The sequence below is a fragment of the Castor canadensis genome, chromosome 11, assembly GCF_047511655.1.
Source record: "Castor canadensis chromosome 11, mCasCan1.hap1v2, whole genome shotgun sequence".
Lineage (NCBI taxonomy): Eukaryota > Metazoa > Chordata > Mammalia > Rodentia > Castoridae > Castor > Castor canadensis.
This window is the reverse complement of record NC_133396.1, coordinates 45,966,669-45,993,774: the sequence shown is the minus strand read 5'-3', so window position 1 is coordinate 45,993,774 and position 27,106 is coordinate 45,966,669. Positions and strand designations below refer to the sequence as shown.

Below are 27,106 nucleotides of genomic sequence, written 5' to 3'. Positions count from 1 at the left end.
ATGAGTGGTAATCTAGGTCCAACCTGCCCTTACTCCCTGGCTTGGGGTTAGCCGGATTTTTATTTTTACATATTAGATCTGTGACCTCAGGTGAGATTCAGATGAGCACACCATGTACCTCCGACAGTGGATAAAGCAAAGCAAGGAGGAAGCGTGCCTGGCATAGTGTGAGACATACAGTAGACGTTTGGAAAATGTGAGATATTGTGTTTGGAGTCCACATCAGATTTTATCAGAAGAAAAGGTTTGGAAATCACTTATTTGGTCCATTTTCCTTCTTTAAACAAAAAAAAATTAAAACTGGGCATAGTGGCATGTCCCCCAGTCAAAGGATGGAATCACTCACTATACAGTTGAACAATGAAGTGAAACCAGCCACCCCAGCCATGGATTTCCCAGTCCAGGTCCCTCAGGAAGGTCTTACCAGGGCTCCATCTGTCAGGGTGCAGCCGGAAAAACGTTTTGCAAGAAACCCCTCAAAGTTAGTTGTTCTCTGAATTGCAAAAAGCAGCAATTTCACCTCAATTTCCTTAGCTCTGGCACGCATGATCTTGGAAAGTTCTGCCCTTCAAAATAAAAACACAAGAATGTCATCAAACAGATTGATCATTCAAGATAAGACAAAGTATGAATTATAAGTAGGAAAAAAACAGGCATGACCATCTCAAACCCTGAAGTCTGTTATTAACTTAATCTAAGGCCTGGGGAATAGAAATGCAATAGTCCTCCTTACCCACAGGGACAGGTTCCAAGATAGACCTTGGACACATGAAACCATGAATAGCACCAGAGTCTAAGTGCTATGCTTTTTCCTATACATACATATCTATGATAAGGTTTAATTTCTAATTAGGCAAAGTAAGAATTAACAATAACTCATAATAAAAATAGAACAGTTATAATAATATACTGTAATAAAAGTTATTTAAAAACTTATGAATTATTTATTTCTGAAATCTTCCATGAAAAGCGAAACCACAGATCAGGGGAGATTACTACATACATTGTAAAAAAAGATTTTAAGATGAAATTATTCACCGAAAAAGAGGAAAAAGTCAAGGATTATGGATACCAATCTTGATAACATGGTTACTACTATGTTTGTATCTTCAAACCTTTCAATAACTTGTTAATAATATATATGAGGCACCTGTTTGTATTTTATTAAAATGCATGTATCTTACATAAGTTCACAAATCATGAATTACTGAGTTACAAAGTCCTTCATCTTCCAGAGAGTTCAATAAGCATCTCCACCTAGAACAGGGACCCTGGACACCTGTGAGAGACGGAAGCCCCATGTGAAAGGTTCCTGCCTGTGCAGGTATTCTGTTTCAGAATGTAGGTTATCAGGGAACAGTGACAGGTAAGTCCTTAAGGACCAAGCTCTCATCATCTTCCCACACAAATAAATGATAAAAATCAGACAAAGAGCTTCTAAGCTTATTTGAGAGTGATGTATCTGTAGGACTTTAGTCAAAATTCTAACAATCAAAGTCTGGTGCTACACTGCCTTTGGCCAAGAGGACAATAGGAGGTGCCCACGTTCACAAAGACTCGCTGGCATTAGTACACTTCCAATCTCCTTCAGCTTCATTTTTCACAGGCCAGGTTGGCAAATCTAAAGGGCTAAAGATTAGTAAACAGCTTCTCAAGCAATTTACTCTCTTTGCTAATTAGGATTTACAAGGTGACAACTGCAATTAATCTGAAATCAATACTATATCTATCCTAATAAATATTGTATCTATGATCTAAATCTATGAGAGCAAATGTGTTTCTTAAAACAATAGCTACCTTGAAGGTACAACACCAAAAGTGAACCCTAATGTAAACTATGGACTCTGAGTGAAAATGCTATCCATGTAGATTCGATTGTAACAAATGTACCACTCTGGTGGAGGATGATGGAGGAAGTTTTGTGTGAGTGTGTATAGCAGCAGGGAGTATATGGGAAATCTCTGTACTGTCAGCCCAATTTTGATATGAACCTAAAATTGCTCTAATCAATAAAGTCTACTTTAAAAAAATAAAGCCAGTATCATGTAAAAACATTTTGTCCCACATGTATTTACAGTGTGCAATTTGAAGGTACTTTCTGGTTTTTAGGAAGAACCCTTGGGATAGGAGATGTAGCTCAGTGGTGGAGAATCTGCCTAGCATTTGTGAGGCTCTGGGTTCCATCCCCAGCACCACAAAATACAGGCCTTTTTTCTCATTCTTATTAACCTAGAGTCCAATAAAACTGTGTACTATTCGAAGAGAATATATAAATAATAAAAACCAGTTACCACCACTGTTGTGGGATAGCTGCAAGAAGAAAAAGGTTTGGCTCTGACTTTACTGATTATGGTTATACTAATTTAACCTTGCTGGGCTATCATCCTTCAACACAAATGGATGATGTGGCCTGAGCTATATTAGTGGATACTGTAGAGAGGATGAATGAGAGGAAGTCTTTAAAATACTTAGGCTAAGCAAAGGGCTGAGGGTGTGGCTCAAAATGATAGAGCATCTGCCTAGCAAGAGGAAGACTCTAAGTTCAAACCCCAGCACCACCAAAAAAAAAAGGGAGAGAGAGAGAGAGAGATATCAGGGAGCAGTAGCTCATATCTATAGTTCCAGCTGCTTGGGCAGGATTGATGAGGAGGATTGCAGTTTGAGGCCAGTCCAGGCAAAAAGTCAGCAAGACCTCATCTCAACAAATAAGCTGTGTGTGGTGGTTCATGCCTGTAATCTCAGGTAGGTGAGAGGCCATAGGTAGGAGGATTGCAATCCCAGACCAGTCCTGGACAAAAATGGGAGATCCTAACAAAAAAATAACTAAAGCATAAAAGGGCTGGAGGCATGGCTCAATTGGTAGAGTGTCTGGCTAGCAAGCATGAGGCCCTAAGTTCAAGCCCCAGTATTATCAATCAAGGCAAGAAGGAAAAAAGGGAAGGAGAGAGGTAGGGAAAAAGAGGAAAGATAATATAAAAAGCTTAGAGTGGGGCACCAGTGGCTCACGCCTGTAATCATAGCTACTTGGGAGGCAGAGATCAGGATCACAGTTGGAAGCTAGCCAGGGCAAATAGTTTGTGAGACCCTGTCTCGAAAATATCCAAAACAAAACAGAGTTGGAGGAGTGGCTCAAGTGGTAGAGGGCTTGCCTAGCAAGTGTGAGGCCCTGAGTTCAAACCCCAGTGCCAATAACAAAAAAGCTTAGAATGCTCAAGAATATTAATCAGCGACTATAAACACTGTATCAGGGAAATTCATTCAACAAATATTTTCTGAGTGAGTAGAGACCACCTTGTCTCTAAAGAGATACCTATCTAGCAAGTCAGGAGATCAATGATGAATATATACATTGCACAATGGCATACACGATATAGACGCAGAGGGAAATGTGGGAGCAAGAAGTCACTACTAGCTGGTAAAGGAGACAAAGTCTAGGCCATAGTGAAGTCCTGGGGCCAAGCAAGGAGCCCAGGCTGGGGCTACACTTGGTATGGGAGGTACCAATTGTTTCATGGAATCTGGTAGTGGTACCCAATTGGCAGAACAATGTGGAACCACAGAAACTGGGGAACTGATTTTGAAAATTCAATCAGCACCATAGCCAGCAGAGCAGAATTTACCTTGTCACGTGGCAAAATTCTACTGCAATCCTCTCAGTCATATACCACTCCCGTGGGAACATTCGGCCATATTTCTCCTCATAGTCCACAAGCTGGCGTTTCACCCAGGCATAGCGTCTGTCAATTTTGTCCAGCCAGGCGACCTCATGAAGGTGGGAAACATAAACCACCCCAGTGTTAGAGGTAGTGATGACATTTTACCCAAATAAGCAGAAACAAGACAAAGATGCCAACCTCTATGTTTTTTGCCATTTAAAAGATTCTCTGCTACCTACTTACTTGATCCACAGATTCTTAACATGGGGTCTATGACTGAGTTTCAGGGATCTGTAAATTTCCTGAATGCAAAGTTTTATGCATAGGTGCACTTTTCTGGGGAGATCTTTGGCTTTCATTAATTTCTCCAAAGTGATCTCAAAGTGGTTAGGAATCAGTGAACTGTAAAGTCATCCTCTAGGATTCACAGTCCAACAATCAACACTACCAGAGTAGTACTAATAAAACATAAATCGATGGCTCGGAAACACTTGCTTTTCAATAAAATTCAAGTGTTACATTTACCTCATCTGGTCAATACTTACATCTTGGTTTTCTTGAAAAAGTACGAGATACTCTGACAGATGCTGTTTAATAAATTTTTTGATGATTTCCTGTTTGATTCTGGGGTCCAAAATATTAGCAACCAGACACGCATCTCGCAGGACATTGCTGGGTCCTCCTGATCTCTAGTAAAATAAACAACACGCACCCATTCAAACCCCAGAAACAACCTTTAAATCTCATGGCCTCTGACAGCTGCTACTTCTTGTTTCTCTCTTACTGTTATTACTCCCTCTCCCTGGACACTCATTCTTTCTCCTGTGGATAGATATTTTAGTTACTTGTTCTTGATGAAAGAATTATTAAGCTAGTCTCACAATAGCCAACATAAAAATTACTTTGTGAATCAGCAATGAGACATTCTGGAAAACAGGGCCAGCAAGGATTACAGAAAATTTTACTTGTGAGTACCAAAGCTGAACAAGACCTAAAGAGCCAGAATGCCAGCAGCCTCTCAGGCAGACTCTGCTAAAGAGGACTGAAAGTCAGAATGGCACTGGTGTCACTCCACTTTTGCCACACTGCCAGATTCCTGTTTTTAGAGGGTTATATTTGTGCCAAACACAGTGCAGTTTTAAAACCTAAAACCTAGTTCCCAACTACCAGCCTTGTTTCACTGATAGTCAACCGCCCAGAAAGGAAGCCAAAGGTGAAAAGAAAGCAGGAGAGTTGCTAGGGGCTGCAAGGTTGCATCATGATGCAAGTCTTTGCTATCACTAAAGGCAAGGCCACCTCACTGAACTTCCTGTACAGTAAATCATTGAAGGAATGTGGTTGAGTGGTCTCTTTGGTACAAGGAACACTTGGAATCTACTGTTGACTTAGTTAAATAGCCTGCTGCTTTGGAGTTACTCAACTTCATCTGAAAAGTAATGGAATTGCGTTAGGTGATAGGTTTCTTCCAAATCTTTATTGCATTTTTTTTTTTTTGCAGTACTGGAGTTTGAACTGAGGGACTCATGCTTACTCGTTGTTCCACCACTTGAGCCACACTCCCAGCCCTTTTCTTTTTTTTTAACTTTTTTTTTTTTTGGCTTTACTTAATTTTCGTGTAGGGTCTCCAGTTTTGTTGTTTTTTTTTGTGGGGCAGGCTTGAACTCAGGGCCTCACACTTGCTTGGCAGGCGCTATCTCATTTGAGCCAGTCTACCAGCTCCAAATTTTATTACTCATTTTTCTCAATTCTGTTCAATTCTTCCCATCTCACCTGAAGCTCAAGTATTTCAAGAGTGCCACCTAACCTTCCTGAGACCTACTGTTAAAATGGGGCCTGCTCCATGGTAAGTGGCTGTTTTGTTCCCTGCTGAACGCACCAATTGCTCATCTCCAGCTTTTGATGCAAATGTTTGACCTGACAGAGAACCCGCACCAAATTTACAGGAACATGGCTTCAGATTTTTCATTTACAAAAAATTTACTAGGTTATCTTAGATTTTTTTTTTTTTTTGCAGTACTGGGGCTTGAACTCAGGGCCTACACCTTTAGCCACCCCACCAGCCCTTTTTTGTGATGGATTTTTTTGAGATAGAGTCTCGAGAACTATTTGCCCAGGCTGGCTTCGAACCGTAATCCTACTGATCTCTGCCTCCCAAGTAGCTAGGATTACAGACGTTGAGTCACCAGATTTTTTTTTTTTAACATCTTGTTCCCATCTGCAAATAGTAATAATAACACAAGACTTTTAAGAAAAGTCAACAGCCTTTAAAGAGGAAACAATGGACAACAAAAACCTCCTAACAGCGAACCCCATTTAAGTCTCTGAGCAGGGAAAAAGGAGACAGGTCATTAAACAAAACCATTTTAACTTATGAACAGGTCATGGTTAAATAACAAAATGGTTTTCACCTACATCCTTTTGAAACTTCTTGAAATGGGCTGGGGTAGCAGAGCACAGGAAAGCAGCCTGGCCTGGAATAGACCAGAGCTCACAACCATCAACCAGCCTCACAATCCCTTCTTCCTTCACTGATCATTGCTTTCTTCATGTGGTCAATAGTAATAATGGCTTTCCAATACCTAAGCTCTCCCTGAACTACGTAAGGTAACTTGGGAAGATGCAGTTCTCAAACAAAAATGCTTTACAAATAAATATCTGATTACTAGTAGTCAGCTGCAAAATATAGCCTTTAAAATGAAGAACAGGTTTCCTACAGAAAGTAATCTCCTGTGTAATGTGAGTACTCTGAAGGTAATCTCCCAATACTAGGGTAGCCAGCCCCACCCACTTCCCAAGATTCTTTTACGGAGCACAAAGCAAAAATGATTAGGATATTTCCAGTTATTGAATTACAGAGCAGATCCAGGAAATGCACCTTGGCTCAAGGGAATATATATCCTTGTCTCCACCCACAACGTACCGCGAGGAACACTGCTGGCCTGTGTACTTTGGTTCATTTCTGCCTTGAATGACTCTTTCTCTCGAAATAGCTCAACTAATAGAGGAAAAAAGCTTCTGAGGCTTCTGCTCTCTCCAACACATGCAAAACATTAAGATGACATCTGCTACAATGTGAAGGATGGAGCTAGTGGCAGTTACCCACTGCAGTGACAGGCAAGGGAGAGGAAGCGCATGCATGAGAAGTGTAACCAACAGCTCACAAGTGAAAGCCCGACAACAGTGAGCACAAACAGGCATTACTTCCAGAGACCAGGATTCTTTCTGATCATTAAAAGCAGGTCTTGAACTGTGTCGCTCTGAGTTACATAACCCCCTGGACACTCCTCCCAGTTGTCTTTTCACCAAACTGAAACTAGTAAGTTATGCAACAATCCTAAAAAACATTGTGGCTTGAGGATTTTTTTTTTTAACACAGCTATGAAAAAGGAATTTATAGGGCAGTCAAAAATACAAGGTTTGACACACATAAATTAAACCAAAACAAATCCTCACTTTTTGATGCTGGAAGGACACTGATTTGGGGTATTTAAAATAGAGGATGGTCTCATTAGCTTAAACTTTCAGCATATTTGCCACTGCCAGCCAAACTTCTGGAATGATGAATGAATGGTAACTGCAGAAGTCTGCACCAGAGGAGGATGGTGATAATATCTCAAAACTGGAGGGAAAATGAGAAACAATACCTTGGTACCCTGGGAAGGAAATGCTTCTTCAAAATCGGCCAGGATTTGCTGTCCTAACTCAGTCTGAGCAGCCTTCACTCTGAGAAAAAGAGAACATATTAATGCCTGGAATAATTAAAAACCTGTAAGTAATTATGCACCAATCCACAGGACTTGGAACTGCTGAAGTTTTTAGAGATCGTCCAGGAGATCACCCAGGAAGGGAGAGAGCTGTGTGCTAGTTAAGAGGTCACACAGTAGTTAGCGGTTATAACCAGGACCAGGCTCCTTCCTGCTTTATTCCCAGGATGGATTTTCTATGTCTCCATATTTCTTCTAGGCCACTGTTTACCTGCTGTGAAATATATATGTTAATCTATAAAATTCAGGGATGGCTATACCTCAGGAAAATATTATACAATAGCACCCACATCAAACATAAATCCATTCTGGATTTCTGGTACAACTTTCCTACTCCTCAGGGTAAAGAATGAGAAGAGAGCTCTAGGCTGTTTCAGGGTAGGTTTGGGGATTTGTTTTTGTTTTAACCCAGAAACCAAATAGGATCCTAAGTTTTTAAACAAATGAATAAAAAGAATGCCCTCTAAAGTAAAAAGAAAAAATGCCAAATGATCAAATGAATTGTCCATCAAGAGGAAGGCACTGGGCACCAGTGGCTCACACCTGTAATCCTAGCTACTCAGGAGGCAGAGATCAGGAGGATCAAGGTTCAAAGCCAGCCTGAGCAAATAGTTCGCAAGATCCTAGCTCGAAAAAAATCCATCACAAAAAAGGGCTGGTGGAGTGGCTCAAGGTGTAGGCCCTGAGTTCAAGCCCTAGTACCCCACCCCATCCCAAAAAAACAGTGAGGGCCCTTGGGCCGAGTGCCAGGAGATCATACCTATAATCCTAGCTACTCAGGAGGGAGAGATCAGGAGGATTGTGGTTTGAGGACAGTCTAGGTAAAAGCAAGAACCTATCTCAAAAATACAACACGCATATACACAAAAGGTGGTGGGGGGGCTCAAGTGTTTGAGTGCCAGTAGGCCCTGAGTTCAAACCCCAGTACCACCAAAAAAAAAAAGGAAAGAAAAAAAGTGAAGGCCTCTGAATGAAGATTAAGTTCAGGAGAATGTGAATAGGAAGACTAAATGGCAAGGAAAAAACAAGTTAGAAAGGGGAGGCTGGCTCTTTGGTGGTCTCCTTATATACTAGGTGCTCATGAAATACTTGTTGGCTGGAATGAAAGAGGAGAAGCAGCCGGGATTGTACAGGAAGCGTGCATCAGTGCACCCTGCAACCCATTGTGTCCTCGTTCCCCTTCAACTGCCTGATGTTGGTGATATCTGGCTTATACAGCCAGGCTCAAAGCTAGAGTGCAACTAGGCTCTGAGGCAGCTGCTGTGTTGCTCTAAACCTGAAGCAAATACTTTATCTTTGCTAAAAGCACCATAAAATAGCATGGTTCCTTTCTTGGTCTCTACTCTACTACTTCTGGTTGATTTTATGAGGTTTCTAGAAATAGTGAACAACTCAAAACTACAATTTCTTTGGCTACTTTGGAGAACCTGGCAACCTGCTGGGATTTTTTTTTTTTTAATGAGGGGATAGACACGACTCAGAACAGCCCCAGAGCTTATTACTGTTTCTAGCAATAATTTTTGAAGTGTCTACCAATGACTTAGGAGAAAGAGAAACCATTCCTTTGTAGACATAACTGATGGTACCTGCAAACCCAAACACCATCTTGGGCATTTTGGGGTAAGATATAGATCACAGGCTTTATCATCGTTATGGTTTGGCTATGAAGTGCACCCCAAAAGGCTTACATGTTAAAAGCTTGGTCCCATCTGGTAGTACTATTAGGTGATTAGCTCATGAGGACATTTACTTCATGAATGTATTAACCCATTGATGTATTTATAATTTGATGGTATTATTGAGAGGTGGTAGAAACTAGAAGGTGGGGCCTAGTGGGAGGAAGGAGGTCATGGTGGGGAGGGCATGACCTGGAAGGGCATACCTTGTCCCCAGACTCTTCCTCTTTCTCTCTGCTTCCTGTCTGTCATGAGGTAAGTCACTTTGCTCTACCACATGTTCCCTGCCATGATGTTCTGGCTCACCACGCCAGGCCCAGAAGTGACAAAGTCAAGTGACCACGACTGAGACATCTGAAACTGAGCCCAAATAAATCTTTCTTCTTTTAATTGTTTTTCTTGGGTATTTTGGTTACAGTGATGGAAACTAACATAACAATCAATAGCCCTCATAGTTTAAACTGAGAGGAAAGCTAGGAAAGAATTTGTCAAACAACTAGTCAGGCCTCTTCATTCCCTGGTTTAATTCTTTTTTTACCACACCATGTGACCTCCCAACCTGCCAAGCTTCTCTCATATGTGAGGTTTTCAAAGTTTTTAAAAGAATGCAAGAGTCTTCTAATCTTTCTCAGGAAATATTGACTGACTAGAAACATTTGCTTTCAGGGATATGCTTAAGCCAGGAGGATTTGAAATGTAAAGATATTAAAGAAAAAAAAATCTTTCCTTCAACGCTACATTAAACATTCCGGCATTTGCCAGAAGGGTAGTTGGAAGTAACAGCAAATCAAGGCCCATGGGCTTCATATTTCAAATGGACAGGCTAAGACTTGAACATAGCCTTTCATATGACTTCTACGATTTATAGACAGCAAGATATCAGATTAAACTGGAGCAATGCATAGGGTGTAACTCTGCTGCCTTTCTCTTCCCTCCACACAAACAGTTATTTCTATCATTTCCAGATGGTTTTACCATCACTATGTAAACATAAGGGAGGAAAATTCACCAGAAATGAGGCTAAAAATAAGAAGTTTGGACTTCGCTCAAACTTTTGGTACCTCTTTAAAAAACTATTGTACTCAAGCACTGAAAACAAGAAGCTTTGTCAACTTGCCTTCTTTTTAGTGCCACTTAATAGGACATATTCTGGGTTGACCTAACAAATTCATTGCAAATAGAGGCTGTGAACAAACCAAAGGAAAAGTACATCCTCCTGTGTTTGCAGCAACCCTACATGGTAATGAAGGTTTAGGGAACTGAAAGATATTGATAGAACAGTGGATTCTCCCTTTTTTTTTTTTTAAAGGGGATGTCAGTCTAACAGTGATCACAAAGTTTCTTCAAATTTATAAAACTGTCTTTGAAAAATATTAAAAAGCAAAGAGTATAGAAAAAGCAAACACGGCAAAAGTAAAATGAACCAGTGAGACTACATCAAGCTACAAAGCTTCTGCACAGAAAGAAAATAATACACAAAATGAAAAGGCAGCCAATGGTTGAGAGAAAATATTTTTGCATATTTTTAAATTGGGGTTTTGCTCATTTTTGAATTAAGGTGTTTGTTTTTGTTGTTGAATTTTAGGAGTTCTCTATATATTCTGGATATTAATCCTTATTAGATAAAGGATTAGCAAATTCTTTCTGCCATTCTGTAGATTTTTTTTTGCTTTGTTGACAATGGCTTTTGATGCACAATGTAAAAAACTTTTCCTGAAGTTCAATTTATTTTTTTCTCTTGTCTATGCATTTGCTGTCATATCCCCCCTCAAAAAAAAGACCAAATCCAATGTTGTGAAGATTTGCGCTGTGCTTCTTCTAAGAGTTTTATAGTTACAGGTCTTACATTTAAGTCATGGATACATTTTGAGCTAACTTTTATAGATGATGCTAGGTTAGGGATCAACTTCAATCTTTTGCACTATTTGTTGAAAAGCTTGTTTTTCTCACCCCATTGAATCGTCTTGGTACCCTTGTCAAATTCTTATATTGCTTTTTACAAATAAAATTCTGTTTTGACATAGTCCTACTATCAGTGATGCCCCTTGAATACAAGCAACTGGTAGCCAACTGCCAAGCACATCCCCTTCAAAGGTTTGTTTGTCTGTGTTTGGCAGTACTGGAGTTTGAACTCAGTGCATTATGCTTGCTAAGCACACGCTCTACCACTTGAGCCATATTCCCAGCCTAGGAGACACTTTTTTTTTTTTTTTTTGGTGGCACTAAGGCCTGAACTGAGGGCCTCACACTTGCTAGACAGGGGCTCTTATCACTTGAGCCACTCTGTCAGCTCCCTTCAAAGGTATGTATCTTTTCTAGTCTACAATATTCTCCTAAACTCTACCATTGTACATATAACCCACTATACTTTTACAAATGAGATGATGCCCCCTCTCTGCTTAGAAGCTTTCACTGTCTACATAAAAAAGAATAAAGTTCTTTAACAAGGCATATAAATTCTGACCCTATCTACCTGTGTAGCCAAAGTGCTACAATATCATATCCCTTCCCACCACTTCTTATCTTAGTGATAAGATTCTACTGATTTCTTTAAGATTCAGATTAAATTGACTCTTCTATGCCACCCATCTTCAGTTCAACTTCAGTTTCTCTTCTGAGATCCTATACACCTTGTATAGCACATACCAGTTTTGCTGCCTCTGTGCTATACTAGAAATTTTTATTAGTGTTTTTTTCCTCCAACCCAAAATAGTGGACAGTTTGAGGTACCTTTGGAGTCCCAGCACAGGCCTCAGACATATAGAAGGTACACAGTAAATGTCTGTTACGTAGATAAAGAAAAGAATTAATGAGTGGGTTACCCTGAGAGTAGGGCAGGAAACACAGCCTTTCTGGCTCTTCCCTACCCATTAAGAGCAGTTCTGCTGTCTCCATCCAAGCATCCTCCTTTCCTGCAGCTAACAGTTGTATTCATGAAGCTTTCTTGGCTGTTTCGCATCCCCCAGTCCAATATGGCAACCAGCCAGCTGTCAAGTGTGAATGGTTAGGAAGGATGAGGGAAAGGGTGGTGATTTCCCTAGCATTCTGCCAAGCTCTATTCCGACATTCCTTAACAGTTCCTTAGCATTTCCACTATAAGATGGCACATGGAGTACATGTTGAAATCTTCCCTTCCTGCCTCTGATCCTTAGAAATTATAAAAATATGTGAATCAAAGTCTGAACCCAAGAAAGAAAAAGAAGTGGTTGACTAGATACTCTGAAGACTCCCTGATAGGACAAGATTTGAAGTGATGAATATCTAGAGCAGGGGCCAGTGCCATGGAGCAACCTCTAGCAGGATATGTTGAGCTCCCACCATAGAAGTATCTCATCCAATATTCACATCTGCATCCTTACCTGAATGCTCAGTTAGTCACAGGATACAGCCACTGGGTCTGAGAACCTTAGCAGTGGCCATAGGTGCTGATAACATCTGAGATAAGGGAACTTCCAAGGCCAGGAGATCAGCCCTTGGCATACCCACCTAGTAGCTCCTGCAGGTCTGGCCCCACCTTTTTTTTTTTTAAAGAAACTGTGTGATAAGCCAGGCGTGGAGGCACTGAAGTAGGATTGTGAGTTCAAGGCCAGCATGGGTATATAGCAAAATCCTGTCTCAAGAGAAAAAAGAAAGAAGAAGAGGAGGAGGAAGAAGGGGAAGGAGAAGGAAGAAGACGGGAAGGAGAAAGAGAAGACGAATTACTACTACTACTAAATAGTACACTTAGCCAAGTAGCATACCCCACCTTTCTCCCAATAGTAGTGGCAGTAAAGAGCATTTCTGATCAGACTAATAGAGAATGTCAAAGATGAAAAAAAAAAAGCTTTTAACTAAGAATCATCAAACATGTGAAAAATACTACTACCAAGAAAAAGAGTCATCGTGTTCAACAAACTGAAGACTTTATATCAGAGGACAGAAAAAATAGGCAATTCAAACCTCTCAGATACATATGACTTAAATTCTTTGAAAGAGTCAAGAGGATATTATGCCCCTGAAGAAACAATCAGCTAGATATCCTAGAAATTAAAAAGCTGGATTATTAAATTAAAAAATCAATAGCTGGCCCAAATAGCAAAATGGGTACAAGTGATTAATCAAAATGGGAAGCTGAGCTGAGAAATTCTTTTAGAAAGAAGCCCAAAAGGACGAAGAGATGAAAAATATTTTTTAAAAATTCAGAAACAGGGCAGCTGACTTAGAAATTTCAATATTCATGTAATAGGAATTCTATAAGGAGAGCACAGAGAAAACAAATCACAGAGACTATGCAAAGAAAGAAATAAAAGAGAATAATTTCTTAGAATTTAAGAAACTCATGAGTCTTTAGATTAAAAATATAATAAGCAATAAAAATGAAAAAAGAACCTCATGTCCTATGAAATTCCCAACTGTCAGTCCTCACATCTCAAATGCTTTCAAAGCAAAAGAAAATTAAACAAAAAATAGGTCATCTTATAAAGGAATAAGAATCAGATTGACTTTAGGTATTGAGTAGACAACAATGAATACCAAATGTTAGAAATGCCTGTGCTGTTACACAATAACTAATAGGTGAAAACATCCAGTGTTCACCAATAGGCAAATAGATAAACAAAATGTAGTATATAAGTACAATAGAATATTCATCCTTAAAAAAGAAATTCAGACACATGTTAAAATATGTATGAACCCTGAGCAAATTATATTAAGTGAAAGATGCCAGACACAAAAGAATATTGTTTGATTTTACTTATATGAAGTAGCAATAATAGGAAAATTCATAGAGACAGAAAGTAGAATAGAGGTTACCAGGGATTAGGGAGAGAAAGAAAGAAGTACACAGTCTGCTTGGAATGATGAAAAAGTTTGGAAATAGATAGTAGTGATGGTTGCCCAATATGAATGTACTTAATGGCATCAAACTGTACACTTAAAAAGGTTAAAATGGGGCTGGGGGTAAAGCTCTGTGGCAAAGCACATGCTTTGTATGTGCAAGGTTCAGCACCAAAATAAAATAAAAATGAATAAAATGGAAAATTTTATGCTACCACAACTTTTAAAATAAAAAAAGGAAGTAGGAAATCAAATTACTATAGAAGAAGCTGAAAGGACAGTCAAAGATTTACCTCTAAAATAGGTAATATAGGTAAAATCTGCCCAGATCTGACAGATCTGTATATTCTGGATTGATATCCAGAATATATACAGAATTCCAACAAATTATTAAGAAACAAATAACTCAATATTCTAAAAGGCCAAGGATATCAACAGGCACTTCACAAAGGAAATCAAATGGTTAATCATCAAATGGAAAGAATGCTAATCCTTGGTAACTACCAAGGAAGTGAAAATTAAAGAAATGACATACCATTTTTCTTTCACCAGACTGATAAAAATGAAAACTGACAGTATCAAATTTGTCAAAGGCATGAGGAAATGGGTACTCAAGTACTATGCAAATGGTACAATAACTACATAGAGCTTTTCTAGAAGGCAAATGGGTAACAGTTACTAAAATTTTAAACTCACATAACCCTATAACATAGAATCTACCCTAGAAAAGTAGTTGTACTATGTGTGAAAGGAATTATATTTTAAAAAGTGAGAAACAAATGATCCAGTGAACTGAAAATGGTTAAATAATCTGGGATATGTTATAGAATGGGGTAGATCTGTGGCAGTTCATCTTGAGTGTCAACTTGATTGGACAAGAAGTGCCTAGCAGATTAGTAAAGCACACATCTGGGTATCTGTGAGGATGTTTACAGAAAGGATTAACTAAGGAGGGCAGAAGCCCCTGAATGTGGGTGGCACCATCCCATAGACTGCCAGCCCAGATAGAATGAAAGGGAAAAAAAGGAGAAAGTCAGCTAGCAAGGCATTCTCTGTCTCTGCTCCCTATCTGCACAAGGTGAGCAGCTTGTGAGCAGCTTGGACCACTACATGCATCCCACCATGGCATTCTGCTTTATCCTGGGCCAGCAGCAGTAGAGGCAAAGGACCATGAACTGAAGGCTCTGAAACCATGAGCCAAAATAAATCCTTCCTACTTTTAAGTTGTTTTCTCTCAGGTATTTGTCACAGTGTTTAAAAGCTGACTAAAAAGATTCATAAATATTGATGTGGAAAAAAAAATCTCTAAAATATGTTGCTAGATTTCAGAATAAAGCATATTGTATAAAAGCATTATTAAAAATAAAAGCAAGCAAAACAAAACCACAAAACAGAACTATAGACTTCTGCAAATAAAATCTGGAGAGATATCCATTAAGTCGGTAATAGTCACTAGCTCTAGGAAGAGCAATAGGATTTGAGGTGACGCTAAAGGGAACTTAAGTTATCTTATCTGTGTATTAGATATCTTAAAATAAAAGTATGTATTACTTGAGTAATTAAAATAAAGAAACTGGCAGAATTGAAAACAACTGCTGTCCAGGGCTACCTTCTGTGTTTCAAGAACAATTAGCATTTGTCAATTGTGACTGTCTCTACCTTCTGGGTGCTCTTCCTGTTGCTATTCTAATATAAAGGGGTTCCAGTCCATAGATGGGCTGAGCTCCCAGCAGACAGTGAGCACAACCTGCTGGCCATGGCAGTGAGCCAATGACTCCTCCAGGCCCTTCTTAAGCTACCTCAGCTGATGCTACATGAGACACAGATGAACTGTTCCCACTGAACTAGGTCAGCAAAATCAGTGTTTTAAGCCAACAAGTTTTGTTACAAGGAAATAACTGGAACAGTTCCCTTCATACACGTGGACATCTGATAGTTGTGCATACATGTAACTACAACTGTCTCACACATGTAGCTTCCGAAGACAGAGTAAGGGGTACTGTACATACAGTGGGATCAGATAGCATCTGAAGCTGCTTCCTACAATCAAAGGACAACAGAAATACTGAGCTCAGTACTGAAGCACATCCTGGCACATCTTTTCTTAAAAAAAAAAGACCATTTTCTCCAATGACATTTTACCTTTCAGAAAGCTGCCGGATCTGTGGAATACCCATATACTTGTGGAAGTGCTCCAGAACATTCATTACGCCTTGAAGGAGATTAGCAACTTCTCCATACTGTCTGCGCCTGGTCATGGCTCTGCAAAGAAATAAGACATTGGAAACTCTAGAAAAACACTAAGGATACAGATGTGGAACAACCTATTTTAAAAAACAGACATCAACTCAATTTAATAAACATTTACCAAGTGCTGAATACATATGGTGCTATGTACCCGAGGGGAGAAAATAATAAAACTTGGCCCAAATCCTCAAGGTGACATCATTTATTATTTAGAGTCAAATATGCATCTAACTAATAACAAGAGGGATGAACTAAGTTCCAAATAGAAGTACAAGTTTTGTGTTATGGAGGCTATAAAAGAATGTGTGAGTGCTGGATTTTCACTGGGTGGGGAGGAGAACCTGGGCAATAATGGATTTGGGTTGGGTATTACAGGACTAGCAAGCTTTCGACAGAGAATGAAGATAGAGATGTTACTATCTAAGCAAACCATCTTTTTAGGATACAACAAGGGACATTTGCATGCATCTGCATATTCATTCAAATCTGTACATATTTAAGACAATGATAAGCAACTCTGTCAGAGATGTCTTCATTCCCTACTGCTAAAGTTAATGAAGCTTAAAGATGCTGAAAAAATCGACAGTTATACACAGCAAGGAAGAACAAACTATTAGGTCCAGATTTTTCATTAGGGTAGGGGTTACACATTAAATGTGTAATTTATGACTTCCCTTATGAGGCATTAGAAAAGAGAGGACCAAGTTCAAGCCAAAGTGTGATGTTGCTACCACTGCCTGCTAACACCTGGAGAAGGACCAAGAGAGACTGCTCTTTCAGTTCCACCAGCCTGCTGCCCTGCTCCTCAAAGGAGAATGGACCACAGACCCCAATACCCAGGCTATGCCCAGCAGAGCTTAGGAAGGATTTGCCCCTCTCCTCTTTCCTTCAGTGCATTCCTCCACTCCCACCATTTCTGCATTTCCGTGAAGATGCTTTTTATCTCTCCATATGTGCAATTACATTGAGGTTAGGCAGGGCAAATCCTCAGTTTGAGAAAGACCACAGAGGTGAACTGGAATGCTAGCAAAGGAGGCTTGGGTTTTGTGGTAAATAACTAGCAACTTCTTTTAACATTATTCTAATGTGCTCGTGTATCATTCCCTCGATAAATCAAACAGGAAGCTACTATCTTTGAAAAACATTTTTTTTTTTTGCCGTATTGGGGTTTGAACTCAGGGGCTACACTTGAGCCTCTCCACCAGCCCTTTTGTGTGAAGGGTTTTTTTTGAGATAGGGTCTCTTGAACTATTTGCCCAGGTTGGCTTTGAACTGTAATCCTCCTGATTTCTGCCTCCTGAGTAGCTAGGATTACAGGCATGAGCCACCAGTGCCCGGCTGAAAAAAATAGGTTTAAAAAAGTGGATTGATCTTTTGAATAAACTTTACACTTGCTTTACTCTTTTTTTTTTTTTTTTTTTCCTGTGCATGTGTGTTACCGTCTAGGTTAATTCTTTTTTTTTTTTTTTATTTTTTAAACATTTTTATTAGTATATAATAGTTGTACAGGAGGGGTTGTTGTGACATTTCCATATATACATACATTACCCCCATTTGGCTCATCCCCTCCACTCTTCTCCCTCTTCCCTCCCTCTCCTTTCTTAGGGTGACTTTGACACATTTCAGTGCTCCGTATTCATATATGTATAGACTATATTCGCCCTCCTTTTTTTTTTTTTTTTTTTTTTCATTTTTCTTTTATTATTCATATGTGCATACAAGGCTTGGTTTATTTCTCCCCCCTGCCCCCACCCCCTCCCTTACCACCCACTCCACCCCCTCCCGCTCCCCCCCTCAATACCCAGCAGAAACTATTTTGCCCTTATCTCTAATTTTGTTGTAGAGAGAGTATAAGCAATAATAGGAAGGAACAAGGGGTTTTAAAAAGTGGGTTGAGTGATACATTAAAGATCTGTTTCAAATAATCTCTTTGGTTACAGTGCAACCCAGCCCAATGGAGGCAAGAAAACTTGCCAAGGCACAGGCTGTGGGAAGTGATTCTGGGCTTGAGTCACCTTGTCTAGCATAGATCTACCACATGTAAATGACCAATTTCTTCATGTGGCTTCTGAGTCCCCTTCACATTACCTGCACCTCACTTTTTTGTTAAGTTTTCAACACCAGAAGGCATAAAGCAAAAATGACTGAACAGTTGTGGCCAGTTTGCCAAAAGTGGGGCAGGATAGTGAGGCTTTCTTTGATAGAAAGTGAAGAACTTTTCTTTTCTCTTTTTTTTTGTGGAACTGGTGTTTGAACTTGGGGCTTTACACTTGCAAGGCAGACACTCTTCCACTTGAGCCATGCCTCCAGCTTAAAGCCATTTTCTTTATGTGATGGATTTCCTGTAGATCCAACAAGAAAGTTCGTATCACTTACTCAAGGGAGTTGACGCCCCCTGCCAGCATGTGCAAATGGTTCAGTGTTGTGATTGAGGTGGTCAGGTGGCGTTTGGCGTGATCTAACTGCTTAATATCACGGGTGATTTCCTTCACCTAAATATTGAGAAAGAGCAGAAGTGAGAAAAAAGGTTAAGAAACATGTAGAACCATGTGCAAATTGCTCCACAAAAAGATAATGTGCCTGAAGCAATTAAGAAAGAGGGAGGAAGGGGGGGAGAAATGACCCAAACAACGTATGTACATATGAATATATGAATAAAAAGAGAAAAAAAAGAAAGAGGGGGAGGGGAGTAAAAACCTCAGTTTAGCTCCTGTACAAAATGCAAACATTCTTACAAAATCAAAACAATTTCCAACAGTCCCTTTAAATTTAATTTGGGTCATTCATATATAATGTCAGACACAGGAGGTTGATGCAGGATGATTGCCAAGTTGAAGGCCAGTCTGGGCTACACAATGAGTTCGAGGGCAACCCTGTCTTAAAAAAAGAAAAAAAAAATTAATTTGGCATTTCTTCAGGCTTGACCCAGGGTCACAAAACTCTTGGTTATGAGAAAGAAATGAATTTTGTTTTCACCCTCAATGGAATGATCCAAATAGTTAATGCAGTATTAAGCACACAGGGTACAGGAGCAAAATCCAACACATCTCTTTGATAAGGTCAGAAAAGGGTGGGTTCAGCAGAAATGGATAGTATTAGTCAGCTAATTGTGATGGTCTTTATTAATGGAACCAGGGTTCATTGCCTGTTTACCAGCAAAGAAAAGACTTTTTCTCAAATCTCATGAAGACTAAAATGACCCCTGTAACAGTATAGCAGGAAGGCAGGGAGGAGGAAGGGAGATAATGAGAGATAATGAGGAATAGTGAGAGATAATGAGTGCAACAGTAAAACAAACAAACAAAAAAACCGGATTTTAGGAATGTCAACTGGGGTGAGACCAGAGAAGGGTCACCTAGCCCCAGAGGTTAAAATGGCTACTGAAACAGTATGTGACTATGTATGGGACAAGCTGTACCTCCCATTTCTGTAACCCACTCTAAATGGTATATAAGGAAAGCCCCCTTTGTTCTCGGGACTCAGCCTTTGGATACGAATCCGCTGAGTTGCTGAAAGCATGCTTATAAACTTGCTTCCCAAAAGCTTTGGTGCCCCATCTCTCTGTCTGAGCTGTCCTACAACAATATCTAAGAGGAAAGGAACAGTATTCCAGAGCTAGAAGGCAATCTGGGGAGTAAAATTCTGACATTGTTGCTCCAGCAGGTTCAAGAAAGCGAAATTCTATCTGGGAATGCAAGCATATTTCAGTAACTGGGAAAGCAGATTCAACAGAAAAGTCTGGAAAGTCCTGCAACTTTACTAGCATGTAGGTGAACTCTTCCGCTAGACTGAGTCCATGATAACCAAGAAACATTAATGGAAATTGCTTTCCCAGGTTCTGTGACACCTGGTAGGAAGGGAGTGCCCTGAATATCGGGTATAAATATTCTAGTCATTGAATATATACATCTCTCATTAAAGTGAGAAATCTGGTAGTGAGTTAAATGCATGTGACCTGATTTTTCAGAGTCTGACCACTCTAGCAAAGACTGTGGCCTACATAGCTCCATTCTATGCCTACAAACCTGCAAGCTTGGCCTGGATCTTAGGAGTCAAAGCTTCTTTCTCTGGTACTTTCCATCAAGCCTGCCTTCCCTCCATAACTCTCAGGCCACCCCAGACCTATTTTTCCATTGGGAAAAAAAAAAGGTTAAGAGCCCACCACCTTACTAAGTAATTGAGCTCAGGCACAAAATGATCAAGAGTGGCCTAAGAGACCACAAATAGGAGTTTGGCCCTGAAATCTGATCACCCACTTATAGCACTGAATCATCCTACTTCCCACCAAAAAAAAAAAAAAAAAAAAAAAAAAATCCCTTGCTTCCTTCTGGTTTCCTCAGCTCCAGTCCTAACCTCAGGGGCTTTTTTCCTTGTTATTATTGCTGTTGCTGTTGAGGCAGGATCTTGTTATGTAGCCCAGGCTATCCTTGAATTTGAGATCCTCCTGCCTTAGCCTCCCGAGTACCTAGGATGACAGAGGCACATCACCACACCCAGCTCTAACCTTGGGGGCCTTAACCACTGTATTTAAAGTCACAATTATCACCAGAGGAGGGGATGCACTCCTATAATCCCAGCTACTCAGAAGGAAAAGACAGGAAAATCATGAGTTTGACGCTATGGGGGGGAAAAAAACCAATGAAACCCTGTCTCAAAAACAAAATAAAAACAAAAGAGCTAGGGGCATAGCTTAAATGATGGAGCACATGCCTAGCAAGCATGAGGCTCTGGCCTCAATCGCCAGTACTACAAATATATACATATATACATAAACACAAAGTCACAGTCATCGATGCCTTTTCTCATTCCTTGCATCCATTAGCCATTATATCCTGAATGTTCTTTCTCTGCCCCAGCTCAAGAATCTATTCATCCTTTCTACTCCTAATTCAGGCCTTCGCTGCTCTACGCTAGGCATGACTACTCTTTTTTATTTCCAGGGTCTCCTATCACATATCCTATGCTGCTTTAGAGAAACTGTTTTAGAGAACTACTTGTTATTCTTCACAAAAAGAAACCCTTTAAATGGTAGGGTATACACAGGGTGCTCTGGTCAAACTTATGTGAGACTATTCTGCAGAACAGATTGTCTGGTTAATTAACCTCAGTTGTCACCTAAGGGTATCCAGAATAGAACAGAACATGACATGGTGGGTTTTGGAGTCAGGCAGATTAGTGCTAAATTCCAACTCTATCATCTACCAACTCTGTCAGGGTCAAGTTTCTTAGCCTCACTAAGTCTCAGTTTCCTCATGTATACAAAGAGTAATCATAAAAATTATGACAATAGTAAAACCTAGCCCATAAGGTTGTCAAGAGGAATAAACTAGATCACTTGTATAAAGGAACTGGCATCATGCTTGGCACATTAAGAGACCTCAACAATTATCAGCTCCTCCCTCACTGTCCAGAAAAGCAAACTGCTTTAAAGTAAAATTTAGAAGTAGCTTACTCAAACTATTATCACATCCCTCCTTGGCTGGAAGAGGGAGTATAGTCCAGAATAGCAGATTAGAATCTCAAGGTTATTGATCACTAAAAAATTGAACACAATAAACTTTAGCAAAAATTGAATCTGAGCTGGTGCCGGTGGGTCATGCTTGTAATCCTAGCTACTCAAGAGGAGGAGATGAGGAAGATCAAGGTTTAAGCCAGTCTCAGGCAAATAGTTTGTGAGACACTATCTTGAAAAAACCCATCACAAAAAAGGGCTAGTGGAGTGGCTCAAGCTGTAAGAGCACCTGCCTAGTAAGCATGAATCCCTGAGTTCAACCCCTGTTCTAAAAAAAAAATAAAAAAAAAAAAGTTGAATCTGATAGATACTTCAGTGACACCTGGTTAATGGTGAATGTGCTGCATCCTTGTGGAAGGACCACAGATCTGAATCCCTAAAACTCTGTTCATTGCTCTTCATATGTTTAATTCTCACAACCCTGTGAGGGAAACACTCTTATTTTTATTTTATAGTTGAAGAAACTGGAATTTGGACACATTGCCAGCACACCCCAGTGCCTCCCCTGGAGCAGCAGTGGGTGAATGCTGGATTCCTGGTTGGCAGGATGGCATTCTGAGTATATCATTGGGGTCACCAATATGAAGAGCAAGAACTTAGTCAAAACCATATGCATGTATCATGGCCAGAATACCTTCCACCTCCCAGACTCAGGACCAGTTTCATGTTCTAGGTTATGCAGCATATTATCATAACTGAGAAACACACCATGTAAGCAAATGCTAAGGAACTGCATCCAAAATGACCAGTAAACTACTTTAGAGAAAAAATAAAAAGGAAAGTTTTCTTATTTGAAAACAGGGCAGCAAATGTAATGCGGCATGACTGGTGAGTCACCCTGGTCAGTCGTGTCCCTTGAATCAATCAGGAATGTACTCACAGGGACTTGCTTAGAGATGTGGATGACTGTGGTTGGCAGGAAGTGGGAGGAAAAGCCCATAATTACTATGACTGGATGAGAAGCTAACTTCCTCTTTGGGTACAAAAAAGTTAGGAAGAAAACTAAACTCACCATTTGCTCTGATTTTTCTGCTTTGTCTTTGATATCTTTAATTTTGCCAAAGAGTTGTTGAATAGCTTTCTGGGCCTCCTCAAGTGCCTAGAGTAAAAGAAGTAAGTGAAAAATGAGAAGCAATGCAAAGCAGCACCAGTCACTACACTATAATCAATTCCAGCCTCAAAAGAAAATTACCATAAAGCTCTCTTGATTCATTATACTTATGCCAACAATTTTACTGTACCAAAATAATGGAGAAAGTTAGAGTCCAGCATTTGGACATGGTCATATACTACAGTCTCTTACCAATTTTCATTTCACCATAAAGTTTTAATTTAAAAACTATTTATCTTTGTGATTACTACACATGTTATCAATGACAAGAAATAAATAGGACATACACATCTGTCTCTCTGTGTGTGTGCACAATAACCATCAAAGTTTATGGAGACAGGGGTGGCTCTGAATTAGGGAAAGCTCTAGATAAGGAAGTTCAAAAAAACTGTACTTTCAAAAAACTCAGGACTGTGTATGGGGACTCTATAGTTTTAAAGACTATAAATTTAAGACATTTATAGTGTCCCACTTGGAAACCAATGAAATGAAGTCAGAAAGGTATACTTGAAGCTAAAGGTGAGTCAAATGTTTCTATGAAAATAAAAAGCTACAAAGATGGATGTTGTGCATTAAAAGTATTACAATCCACAGTATCTTCTGTGAGGAGGGGCAGCAATAGGAGAGGAGATGGGAGGATGCTAACGCTACACATGTGTAGGACACATGTACTTCATGGTCCCGTACTGAAGGTGACCTATAGCTGAACTGTTGCTCTGAATTCCTGTGGTAGCTGAGTGTCAGTCATGTCAGTGAACATTTCATTTATTCCTTCAATCATCAACAAGTATGTAGCAAATACATGCCATACACCAGGGGAAGGGAGGAGGGAAGGAAAGGGGAGGTAAATGGAGGAGAGGGGAATGAAAGGAAGGAGAGGGAAGTGAGGGGGAGGGGAAGGAAAGGGAAGGGGGCCCAGCATTGAGCCCTCAGGCATTCTAACATGAGTCATGAGAGTAAACCAAGAACAGTGTATCACAGAAGCCAAACAAAAGTGCAAGAGGAAAAGAGCAATCATGTCTTACATTGTAGAAAACCCATGTAGATTAAGACAGAGTCGCCACTGATAGCAAGGGGAGCTGCTAATGACAGTGCCAAAAGCAGATTCAGTGTGTGTGTGTCGGGGGGTGGACGTGATGGGAGTAGACAATGAAAACACGATGACATGGAGAGCAGGGCCCAGGATATGACAGCCCAAGGGTCAAATGCAGTCTGCCACCTGTTTTTGTAAATAATGAAGTTTTTTGGAACATGCCCTAACGGATTCCCTTAGGTATTATCTATGGCTACTTTTCACCATACAGTGACAGTGAGGAATAGCTACAACGGAGACCACATGGCCTGCAAAGACAAAAAAAAATTACAATGTGGCCTTTAACAGAAAAAGTATGTTGGACCGTAGTATAGATTCTTAATGTTTTTGCTATGAGAAGACAAGAACATGGGACAATATATGAGGTGAAGGGAGGAATTTTTAGAGAGGTGTTTGTCAAAAGGCCACGAATACCCAAGGCAATACTCAGTAAAAAGAACAATGCTGGAGGTATCACAATACCCGACTTCAAACTATATTATAAAGCAACAGCAATAAAAACAGCATGGTACTGGCACAAAAACAGATATGAAGACCAGTGGAACAGAATAGAGGACCCAGATATGAAGCCACACAACTATAACCAACTTATCTTTGACAAAGGAGCTAAAAATATACGATGGAGAAAAAGCAGCCTCTTCAACAAAAGCTGCCTGGAAAACTGGTTAGCAGTCTGCAAAAAACTGAAACTAGACCCATGTTTATCACCATCTACCAATATTAACTCAAAATGGATCAAGGATCTTAATATCAGACCCCAAACTCTAAAGTTGGTATAGGAAAAAGTAGGAAATACTCTGGAACTAATAGGTATAGGAAAGAACTTTCTCAGTGGAACCCCAGCAACTCAGCAACTAAGAGATGGCATAGATAAATGGGACTTCATAAAACTAAAAAGCTTCTGCTCAACAAAGGAAATGGTCTCTAAACCGAAGCGACCACCCACAGAGTAGAAGAAAATATTTGCCAGCTACACATCAAAGGACTGATAACCAGAATATATAGGGAACTCAAAAAACTAAATTCTCCTAAAATTAATGAACCAATAAAGAAATTGGCAAGTGATCTAAACAGAACTTTCTCAAAAGAAGAAATTCAAATGGCCAAAAAACACATGAAAAAATGCTTACCATCTCTAGCCATAAAGGAAATGCAAATTAAAACCACACTAAGATTCCACCTCACTCGTTAGAATAGCTATCATTAGCAACACCACTAACAACAGGTGTTGGTGAGGACGTGGGGAAAAAGGAACCCTCTTACACTGCTGGTAGGAATGCAAACTAGTACAACCACTCTGGAAAAAAATTTGGAGGCTACTTAAAAATCTAAACATAGATCTATCCTATGATCCAGCAATACCACCATTGGGGATATACCCAAAGGAATGTGACTCAGGTTATTTCAGAGCCACCTGCACACCCATGTTCATTGCAGCCCTATTCACATAGCCAAGTTATGGAAACAGCCAAGATGCCCCACTACTGACAAATGGATTAAGAAAATGTGGTATTTTTATACACAGTGGAATTTTATGCAGCCACGAAAAAGAATGAAATCTTATCATTCGCAAGTAAATGGATGGAACTGGGAACATCATTCTGAGCGAAGTTAGTTTGGCCCAAAAGACCAAAAATCATATGTTCTCCCTCATATGCAGACATTAGATCAAGGGTAAATACAACAAGGGGATTGGACTTTGATCACATGATAAAGCAAGAGCACACAAGGGAGGTGTGAGGATAGGTAAGACACCCAAAAAACTAGATAGCATTTGTTGCCCTCAATGCAGAGAAACTAATGCAGATACTTTAAAGTGACAGAGGCCAATAGGAGAAGGGGACCAGGAACTAGAAAAAAGATTAGTTCAGGAAGAATTAATTTAGAAGGTAACACACATGTCAACTCCCTGTATAGCTATCCTTATCTCAACCAGCAAAAACCCTTGGTCCTTCCTATTATTGCTTATACTCTCTCTTCAACAAAATTAGAAATAAGGGCAAAACAGTTTCTGCCTGATAGTGAGGGGGTGGGGGGGGAGAGGGAGGGGGTGGGGTAGGTAAGGGAGGGGGCGGGGGGAAGAGGGGAGAAATTACCCAAACATCGTATGCACATATGAATAAAAGAAAAAAAAATAAAGAGGTGTTTGCCCATGTCTGTTATGCAAATGATTAAGTAGAAGGGAGAGAAGCTGAGTGTGGGGAGGGGCTAATGGAATAGTTACAGAACAGAAGGCCTTTTCAAAAATAATGCTTTTGAATTGTTTAGTGTGTAGGTGTCTATGAGGGTTATATGTGTCCTTTGAAGAGTGGACCAAGGGCATGAATGGCTTTCTCATGTGCCCTATAGTTAAGACAAAAATCCACACTCAGTTAGTGAGGACAATCCCAATGTATGACTACTATCTCCATATAATTATGATACCCTCCTTCCCTGAGTTACCTACAACATTCACCTAAACCTAGAGCAAAGCTGAAATTCAACAAATCTTTGTTGACTGATTAAAAATACCACAAGGCACATACATGACTAGCAGGAGTGAGACCACTGCTCTGCATGAGGTGTGCTGACACCCACCATTCTTCCTGTTGTCTGGGAACCTAAAGGACTGGTCTGGGACAAACAGACCAGCTCATCTAAGAGAGCCCGCACGCGTGAATCCACGGCCAATGCAAAAAACCCACCAAACCCTTACCCTAACCCAGATTTAATGTCCATAAAAAGCCCAAGCTTTTACCTGAACAGGGAGCCCCCGGCTGGGCTCCGCTGCACTGCTCTAACTGTGGCCTTTTCTTTCTCTCTAATAAATCCTACTTTGTGTACCGGCCTTGTCTCATGAGTCAATCTGCCTCACAAGCCAGTTCTCTGGCCTGTGAAGGCAAGAACCCTCAATCTGCAACATTTCACACCAGCATGTAACATTCCTAAATTCAGATTCAATTACAATCAGTAGTTCAAAATCTTAGCATCATGCTTTCTAATGAGAGTATCTATTTAGCAAATGTGGGGTCTAATGCCCAAGATGCTGCACCAGAGTCAGTAAACCCTAAGCTCAGTGAAGGCTTCTAAAAACTGTGGGGCCATGGTGTGAAAAAGTACCACAGAGATGCTTTGCAGGCAACTGACCACCAGAAAGGACTGACTTTCTTTGGCATGGTTTGCATGGAATTCTGTGATGCTGCAGGTCATGTTATGGCGACATGCTGATGAAAACACAGCCAAATACCCTAAA

The 27,106-nt window shown here is 40.0% G+C and overlaps 1 protein-coding gene across 1 annotated transcript in view; it reads right to left on the bottom strand.

Moving 5' to 3' along the window:
• The window catches only part of Vps53 (VPS53 subunit of GARP complex), a 122,688-nt gene that overhangs the window by 69,800 nt on the left and 25,782 nt on the right, over positions 1 to 27,106 (bottom strand). The window contains exons 5-11 of the mRNA XM_020157928.2: positions 22,683 to 22,769; positions 18,535 to 18,650; positions 16,054 to 16,173; positions 7,301 to 7,379; positions 4,202 to 4,345; positions 3,621 to 3,763; positions 425 to 566 (exon numbers count right to left, since the gene is read on the bottom strand). Coding sequence (XP_020013517.1) covers positions 425 to 566; positions 3,621 to 3,763; positions 4,202 to 4,345; positions 7,301 to 7,379; positions 16,054 to 16,173; positions 18,535 to 18,650; positions 22,683 to 22,769 — 831 coding nt within the window. The remainder of the gene's footprint in view (positions 1 to 424; positions 567 to 3,620; positions 3,764 to 4,201; positions 4,346 to 7,300; positions 7,380 to 16,053; positions 16,174 to 18,534; positions 18,651 to 22,682; positions 22,770 to 27,106) is intronic.